This window comes from Hippocampus zosterae, chromosome 3 (assembly GCF_025434085.1).
Source record: "Hippocampus zosterae strain Florida chromosome 3, ASM2543408v3, whole genome shotgun sequence".
NCBI classification, from domain to species: Eukaryota; Metazoa; Chordata; class Actinopteri; order Syngnathiformes; family Syngnathidae; genus Hippocampus; species Hippocampus zosterae.
In genome coordinates this window covers 26,426,346-26,435,889 of record NC_067453.1, presented here as the reverse complement: position 1 = coordinate 26,435,889, position 9,544 = coordinate 26,426,346, and the positions used below count along the sequence as shown (strand labels likewise).

At 48.4% G+C, this 9,544-nt stretch overlaps 1 protein-coding gene across 1 annotated transcript in view; it reads left to right on the top strand.

The window, feature by feature from the left end:
- fbln1 (fibulin 1) overlaps positions 1-9,544 on the top strand; it is a 37,283-nt gene that overhangs the window by 16,323 nt on the left and 11,416 nt on the right. The window contains exons 15-16 of the mRNA XM_052060774.1: positions 3,063-3,208; positions 4,483-4,623. Of these exons, the coding sequence (XP_051916734.1) occupies positions 3,063-3,208; positions 4,483-4,623 (287 nt within the window). The remainder of the gene's footprint in view (positions 1-3,062; positions 3,209-4,482; positions 4,624-9,544) is intronic.

The window sequence follows — 9,544 nt, the reverse complement described above, 5'->3', positions numbered from 1 at the left end:
TTGCTAGTTTATTAGTCCGCCACCATGCGTTTTGCCTTGTGCGTTAGCATTAAGCTAGTGGGCTTTTGTAAAAAAAAAAAAAAACTTGTTTTGTTTGATTGAAGACACGGCATGACATTATCTTTACATTTAGCTTCACAGAAAAATGAAACTGCGAGTGGCATTGAACTACTTGAAGCTTCTTTATTTGAAGAATTGTTCACCATCTGCCAAAATGCTGCTTGGCGTGATGTTTGCGGCCACCATCTTGTGCTCTAAACTCATGTTTGCTCACAAATCAAGACAAAAAAACAAAACAAATAAGCAGAGCGTCATCTCCTGAAAAAAGGTCCCATCCCTCGTCAGTCAAGTCATGCGGCTTTGGACATTGGCAAAGTTGCAGCATTAATCCTAAAACTATGGTCAATATGAGCCTGAGTGCAATGTCGCTTTGAATGTTTTGATGTCTAAAGTGTCTGCTAAAGTCACACACGACATCTACAGTTAACGTGGCTTACAAAAAGTGTAAATTCAGATGCTGTCACGCTTCATGTCCTTGTTCCCGAACAGGAGCGGGGGATATCCTTAAAATAAGAACCTAGTGGTGCACTGGACATTTTTTTTTAATGGCTTCCGCTTTGACTTTTGAGTTATAGGACTCTGGGATCTGGACAATTTGCGGTCCAGCAACATAGTCGCACTCCAAATGAATGATGCCCCGCCGTGTTTGTGTTGGGACGTTATCAACTTACCAGCTATAAATAATAATTACCAAAAATAATAAAAAAAGGCCAGAGGCTTGACCAGAGCGGTTCCATCCAAGAAAGTCTTGTTTTTCTTTCTGGTCTGCAAGTATTGGGGGAGTTTCCACGTAAAAAAGCGGTAACACAGGCTCACTCATACAAAAGCATGTGAGCATCCGCATGCGGACAAACAGATGTCAAGTCGTGAAACAGACGCTGTATTTAGCCCGCTAGCCCAGCTTTGACCGTGCGTACGTAAAAGGGCGGTTCATCCTTCACTTTCTTCTCATCAAGTCATCTTGCCACCTCAAAAGAGCTTTCACCCCATCCTCCAGAGAGGCCCGCTCGGGTCTCGCTGTAGCTCAGGCCGTGCTGGTGTAAAAAACAGGAGAACATTTTGTGGGTTTGGCCCGGGCTAGAGCGAAACTTGGAAGCGGCCGCTAATTGCTAATTACAAGCCCCTGCCCGCTGGTGGCTGGCTGTCTTGTCCGGGGGCTTTTACGTCAAATTCGCCATGAAAAAGCAGCCCGACCCAGTCCAGATCAACCTGAATTGGCCTAAACTAACAAGCCATTGGTTCCCTAAGGAGAATTACACTTTCACGGACCAAGCCTATTGGTTGTTTTCATAAGCCAACATGCAGTGTTACACACGAGGTCCAACACCTTAAAGCTTCTCAAACTTTTGAGTTTGACAAAAGCAAAAAAAAAAAAAAGTACAATGCTCTACGAACCTAACCGGCATGATTTTCGAATATGTACAGAAGCTATGGTACATAGATAGAAGCCACGCAAGCACGGGGAGAAAGTGCAAACTCGCCAAACCGCACGTGTGAGCCAGAAATGCTAAGTTCTTGACCACCATGCTGCCACCGTAATCACAAATCATGACAATATCAATATTTTATATTATTCTACCTACTATACAAAAACAGGATATTTCAGTGGCGCTAGTCCCCATCGAGTTAATGAAATTCACAGCAAACACCTTAATTTGTCCGAGTGAATGGAGGGCTAACGCGCTAGCTAGCTGCTAGTTCACCATGTTAAGAGCACACCGGGATGAATGTCATGATATAATCTTGAGAACAAGATGGCAAACTACATACAAACTAAACACGCTAAGGCGAAATATAAAATTAGATGTAGTTGAGACCACACTTTATGCTTTGACAAACATTAGCGTGAGCATCAGCGGCTCGCCCTTTTCCGCTCCAGAGGTAGACTGAGTACTTTTCCTCATATGACAACCGTGTATACATACAACTCGCCTCAAATGCGGTAAAAATGTTCATGTCATTCACTGAGTGGAAATGGTATGCATTGGCACGTTTTGAACGCATACTAGATTGGCGGAACAGGATTGTTCTATGTAACATCAGTGACATCGGGAACACACTGCCACATTGCCTCCAAATGTTGTACTACGCGATGAACATGATAAACGTTTTTCAAATGACTATGAAAAAAGATAAATCAAAACATTTTGGCGCCGTTTCAATATGCATTCCGCAACAACAAAGATATCACCAGCACTACTTCAGGTGGCATTAGCTTTGGGGTGTTCCATCCCAATCGACCTGTCACTGATTAGGCTGTGCAATAAACAAACCTTTAAATAATCGGATGAGAGCTGCGTTTGGAGAGAGGCCGGGGAGTTGTCTGTCACAATTTGGGAGGCTTTCGAAACACTCCCTTGGCCCATAAATCTTCCCCCGAGAGATTATAGGGATGTGAATCCGGGGATGCCCCCAAGATTCCAAATATTCTTGTGGACCATTCTTCGTGACTGTCATCATTCATCTCCCGCTCGAGTACATCGACAGCCGCATGTGTGTCTACGAGTTGAAGGGTTTTATCCTGCATGAGCCTTTTTTGTTTTCTTTTGTAATCAGGCAGATTTGAATGTGGGATTTTTTTTCATATTTGATGCAGTTTCAAGTAACCTCATTAGAATTTACTCATTGGGAGGAAGTCTGTACAAGGGAACTAATGTCAAACAGAACGCATTTTGGGACGCGATGTTATCATAAAACTAAGATAAACTGACGCGGTTAAATAACTAACATTCTATTATAGCTGACTGCCAGAGGTGTAAAAATATGTCCACCCACCACGCCCCCCCCCCCCCCCAAAATAAACCGACCACACAAGATGAGGTGGATCTGCTCAGCGGACCTTGAATGTGAGACCAGCGCTTCAGATGCTCACTGAGCTGAGGTCTCATGTACCTTGCTTGGCTTTTTGTGTTACTTTAGAGCCAAATTGTGGTTGAATTCCAAATGGTTTGACTTTAGATGTATGTGTGTGTGTTTTGGTTTATGTTTGTTTTGTCCTCCAGATCGTCACGGCTCGAACGTTCCGACCCCATACGATGCATCAAGTCCTGCCAGCCCAATGACGTTGCCTGCATCCTGGATGGCACGCACTCCGTGTCCCACACCTTCATCTCTCTGCCCACCTTCAGAGAGTTTACGAGGCCCGAAGGTACAAACTGCTACGACTTTTAATCCTCGGATTGAAGGCTTGCAACACACCGAGCGATACGGCTGAACATCATTTAACTGCCACGCGGCATGTCGGGCTCTGCAATTAGTTTTCATGAGTAGATTGAAATGAGCTGATTTTTCACTGTTTAAAAAGAAATAAAAATGGGTGAACTAAAAATGTGAAGACACTCGACTAAAGCTCAAAAATACAAGTCAGGTTTGTTTGTTTTTTTACTGCATCAGTCGTGACTGAAATGGGGGAAAAAACTAAATAAAAGACTATCCCATTGCATGAACTCTATTATTAACAAAAACTAATGGGAAAAAAAAACTTTAATTGAAAAAATATTTCATTTACATCTTGCAGTCATAAAACTAACTTAAAGTAATTATGATCATTTGTTGATCATTTGTTTGGGGCTCATTTAAAAAGTATTTTAGTCTTGCTGTATGCACGTGCAGAAGAACAAGAAAGGTCATTTGAGAATTGTAGTTTATGACACAGTCACATTCTTAATGCTCTCTTTTTAATCCTGCACTCAACAAAGACTCCATATCATCTAAAAAACTGAAACTAATTTTAAAATGAATAAAAAGTGAATGCGAACAAAGCAGTTTCCCCCCAAAAAGAAAAAAAAAGATTAAAAACTAACACACACGCTCTAAGAAAATAACTACAAATAACTGAATTTAAAAACAAAATCAAAACTCACCAGCATGAAAAAAATCCCCAAACCACTCTTAACCCGATTACGACTCAATCACAATAAGCAAAAACAAATTGCTCTCTCCAAGTTGGTGCACGATGTTTCCCTTGCAACTCAACGGCTCACCCCAATAAGAGACAAAGAAAAACATGTTTTCGTTAGCTTATGACATGGCGCAGCATCACAGCAATTTTTAACTCTAACCCAACTCAAAGCTTGTGTCAACTGCTGTCATGACTAATATTATTGATTTATTGAATTATTGTGTCCTCGACCGCCGATGATTGAAGCGCTTTGCTCCAAAGTCGCTGCCCCACAATGCTGACGCACGCACAATTGTGTTAAAATGCCATCTTGGCTTGAAATAAGTAACCAACTGCGCTCCACTGGCATCCCATGTGAGCCAGCCATCGGCTCGCACTTTATGAGTCTGTTAACATGAGAGGGAGACTTGTCATTGCTCATAAAGTACAAGAGGGGACGTGCTGGCGGCCTTTCGAACCTTCTTGTGACCTTTCGGTCATCATTCCAAATTCTTTTGTTTTTTGTTTTTTTCTGGCCACAGAGATTGTTTTCCTAAGAACCACCGTGCCGGCTTACGGCTCGTACCGCTTGGGCAGCTACGACGTCAAGTTCACCATCCTCGAGGGCAACGTGGACAACGCCTTTGACGTCATCAAGCGCGTGGAGAACGGACTTTATGTGGGTGAGCGAAACATTTTGTATGCGTTGGCTTGTGCGGGTGGGGTGCATTGATGAGCGCGTCAACAAAGTGGAACACAATCAGGTAGGGCTGTGACTTCCCAATGGTTCTCATTTTGAAATTTCCGATGGAAATAAACAAAGCGGTCATTCTCCATATTCCAGTTTTACTGTTCAACTACAGCAATGGGATTTTTCCAGTGGAACCCATCCCCAGTTGCTATTTGGTGAAAAAAAAAATGATGGTATTGAGCAGTTTTGGAATCATCGTCAATTGTACATTGAGAATTTGAATTTTTTTTTTTTTTTTTTTTACAGAATGCCCTTAAAGGCACTGCCGACTTCTTTTTTCATTTCATTTCAGGTATCATTCAGACTGAAATACGACCATCGGCATTTGACAGCTTGGTCAGGGGTGTCAAACTCATTTTTGGCACGGGCCAGATTTTAGTTACAGTTTCCCTTGGAGGGCCGTTGTGACCGAAACCATATAAAGAAGTCAAGAATAACGGTTTATTCACCTATTGTTTAAAACTCTAAAAATTGCATTTTCAGACTCTTTCAGACCCTTTTCAAGTACAGTCAATATAAAATGAGGAGCTGGGATTAAATGTGTGTCTAAATACGTCTTTGGGAGCGAATGAGTCAAGTTACTGTCATGAGGGGTTTGGTAACAAGTGAATGCTTACTTATTTATTCCAAATGAGAATTTGAAATTTTGCTAGAGATTTTAGCAAGCCCCCTCCGTGAGTCGTCACCTTACCGTGGTGGAGGGGTTTGTGTGTCCCAATGATCCTAGAAGCTAAGTTGTCTGGGGCTTTATGCCCCTGGCAGGGTCACCCATGGCAAACAGGTTCTAGGTGAGGGGCCAGACAAAGCACAGCTCAAAAGACCCCAATGACGACAAAAATAAATGGATCTAGGTTTCCCTTGCCCGGACGCGGGTCACCGGGGCCCCCCTCTGGAGCCAGGCCTGGAGGTGGGGCTCGTTGGCAGGCGCCTGGTGGCCGGGCTTACACCCATGGGGCCCGGCCGGGCACAGCCCGAAGAGACAACGTGGGTCCCCCTTCCCATGGGCTCACCACCCATGAGAGGGGCCAAAGGGGTCGGGTGCAATGCGAGCTGGGCGGCAGCCAAAGGCGGGGACCCTGGCGGTCCGATCCTCGGCTGCAGAAGCTAGCTCTTGGGACATGGAATGTCACCTCTCTGGCAGGGAAGGAGCCCGAGCTGGTGTGTGAGGCAGAGAATTTCCGACTGGATATAGTCGGACTTGCCTCCACACACAGCCTGGGTTCTGGTACCAGTTCTCTCGAGAGGGGTTGGACTCTCTTCCACTCTGGAGTTGCTCACGGTGAGAGGCGCAGAGCAGGTGTGGGCATACTCATTGCCCCCCGGCTCAGTGCCTGTACATTGGGGTTCACACCGGTAGACGAGAGGGTTGCCTCCCTCCGCCTTCGGGTGGGTGGACGGGTCCTGACTGTTGTTTGTGCATATGCACCAAACAGCAGCTCAGCATACCCACCCTTTTTGGAGTCCTTGGAGGGTGTGCTGGAGAGTACTCCTGCTGGGGACTCCATTGTTCTGCTGGGGGACTTCAATGCTCACGTGGGCAATGACAGTGATACCTGGAGGGGCGTGATTGGGAGGAACGGCCCCCCCGATCAAAACCCGAGTGGTGTTTTGTTATTGGACTTCTGTGCTCGCCACGGATTGTCCATAACGAACACCTTGTTCAAACATAAGGGTGTCCATATGTGCACTTGGCACCAGGACACCCTAGGCCGCAGGTCGATGATCGACTTTGTAGTTGTATCATCGGATTTGCGGCCGCATGTTCTGGACACTCGGGTGAAGAGAGGGGCGGAGCTGTCAACTGATCACCACCTGGTGGTGAGTAGGCTCCGATGGTGGGGGAAGATGCCGGTCCGTCCTGGCAGACCCAAACGTATAGTGAGGGTTTGTTGGGAGCGTCTGGCGGAATCCCCTGTCAGAAGGAGTTTCAACTCCCACCTCCGACAGAGCTTTTCCCATGTTCCGGGGGAGACGGGGGACATTGAGTCCGAGTGGACCATGTTCCGTGCCTCTATTGTTGAGGCGGCCAATCTGAGTTGTGGCCGTAAGGTGGTTGGTGCCTGTCGTGGCGGCAATCCTCGTACTCGCTGGTGGACACCAGCAGTAAGGGATGCCGTCAAGCTGAAGAAGGAGTCCTATCGAGCCTTTATGGCATGTGGGACCCCAGAGGCAGCTGACGGGTATCGACTGGCCAAGCGGACCGCGGCTTCGGTGGTCGCCGAGGCAAAAACCCGAGCGTGGGAAGAGTTCGGTGAGGCCATGGAAGCCGACTTCCGGACGGCTTCGAGGAAATTCTGGTCCACCATCCGACGTCTCAGGAGGGGGAAGCAGTGCACCACTAACACTGTGTACAGTGGGGATGGGGCGCTGCTGACTTCGACTCGGGACGTTGTGAACCGGTGGGCAGAGTACTTCGAAGACCTCCTCAACTCCACCAACACGCCTTCCTTTGAGGAAGCAGAGCCTGGGGACTCTGAGGTGGGCTCTCCTATCTCTGTGGTTGAAGTCACCGATGTGGTTAAAAAGCTCCTCGGTGGCAAGGCCCCAGGGGTGGATGAGATCCGCCCGGAGTTCCTCAAGGCTCTGGATGTTGTGGGGCTGTCCTGGTTGACACGCCTCTACAACATCGCGTGGTCAACAGGGAGAGTGCCTCTGGATTGGCAGACCGGGGTGGTAGTCCCTCTTTTTAAAAAGGGGGACCGGAGGGTGTGTTCCAACTACAGAGGGATCACACTCCTCAGCCTCCCTGGTAAGGTCTATTCAGGGGTGCTGGAGAGGAGGGTCCGTCAGGAAGTCGAGCCTCAGATTGAGGAGGAGCAATGTGGTTTTCATCCCGGCCGTGGAACAGTGGACCAGCTCTACACCCTTAGCAGGGTCCTTGAGGGTATGTGGGAATTCGCCCAACCAGTCTACATGTGTTTTGTGGACTTGGAGAAGGCGTTTGACCGTGTCCCTCGGGGAGTTCTGTGGGGGGTGCTTCGTGGGTATGGAGTACCGAACCCCCTGATACGGGCTGTTCGGTCACTATACCACCGATGTCAGAGTTTGGTTCGCATTGCCGGCAGTAAGTCGGAACCGTTTCCAGTGGGGGTAGGACTCCGCCAAGGCTGCCCTTTGTCGCCGATTCTGTTCATAACCTTTATGGACAGAATTTCTAGGCGCAGCCGAAGCGTTGAGGGAGTCTGTTTTGGGGGCCTCAGTATTACATCCCTGCTTTTTGCAGATGATGTGGTGCTGTTGGCTCCTTCAAACGGGGCTCTACAACTCTCACTGGAGCGTTTCGCAGCCGAGTGTGAAGCGGTTGGGATGAAAATCAGCACCTCCAAATCTGAAACCATGGTCCTCAGTCGGAAAAGGGTGGATTGCCCCCTCCGGGTCGGGGAGGAGATATTACCCCAAGTGGAGGAGTTTAAGTATCTTGGGGTCTTGTTCACGAGTGAGGGCAGGAGGGAGCGAGAGATCGACAGGCGGATCGGTGCAGCGTCTGCTGTGATGCGGACGTTGTATCGGTCTGTCGTGGTAAAGAAGGAGCTGAGCCAAAGGGCGAAGCTCTCAATTTACCGGTCGATATACGTCCCAACCCTCATCTATGGCCACGAGCTATGGGTCGTGACCGAAAGAACGAGATCCCGGATACAAGCGGCCGAAATGAGTTTTCTCCGCAGGGTGTCCGGGCTCTCCCTTAGAGATAAGGTGAGGAGCTCGGTCATCCGGGAGGGGCTCAGAGTCGAGCCGCTTCTCCTCCACATCGAGAGGAGCCAGATGAGGTGGCTTGGGCATCTGATTCGGATGCCTCCTGAGCGCCTCCCTGGTGAGGTGTTCCGGGCATGTCCCACCGGGAGGAGACCCCGAGGAAGACCCAGGGCACGCTGGAGAGACTACGTCACCCAGCTGGCTTGGGAACGCCTCGGAATCCCCCGGGGAGAGCTGGAAGAAGTAGCTAGGGAGAGGGAAGTCTGGGCTTCCCTGCTAAAGCTGTTGCCCCCGCGACCCGGCCCCGGATAAGCGGTAGATGATGGATGGATGGATTTTAGCAAGCATCGTGAAAACTGACATCTTTGATTTGCTTTTGTGGGCCACATAAAATAATGTGGCGGGCCAGATCTGGCTCCCGGGCCTTGCGTTTGACACCTGTGGCTTAGGCGTTCCAGCTTTTCTCAGCCTATCGTTCTCGAGCGGGTTTGCGAATTGGTGCCTGGAGAGAAATTTCCTGCAGGTCAGCGGCCCTTTCCGAAGCTTTACGGCTGTCGCACCGCTCCAACGCAAAAACCAAGTACATTCAATTTGGTATGGGTAGAACTTTCTCAAGCCTGCGCCGAATTTTTTTAAAATGCTGAGTTCCAGCAGAACGCTTTGGCTGGACTTTCCCTGGCTTTGCACAAGCGCCTTCGCTAGGAGTGCCGTAGTCGATTGCCTGAAGTTTGGATCACTTTTGGAATGTCCCCCCCCCCGTATTTTCCAAGTCTCATGTGCCTATTAAGAAGGGACAAAAGCAAATTTGACTCTCAGTCGTTACGGTCACTGCAGTGTGGCGGCATCGCATGACTGTCATCGCGGTCGTGTTGCCATCAGAGACTTCGGTCTTCATAGTGGCCGGTGGCGCGAGTTAGACAAAGGCCCGTTTATGTGTCTCAGCAAATATTTGGCATCAGCATTCACAGCACCGCAAGATTTTATGTACTTCATCACGCTTCTCCCAAAACCATTCCTTCCACCATGTGAATTTGTACTGGAATTATGGATTGCATCGCACATTTGACATTCATTTTCGAGGCGCTTTATGGATGTCGCGTTGGCGGAAGCAACGCTCATCCTTTCTTTTTCCGCATCTGTTCCAGCGAGTCGTGGCCTCT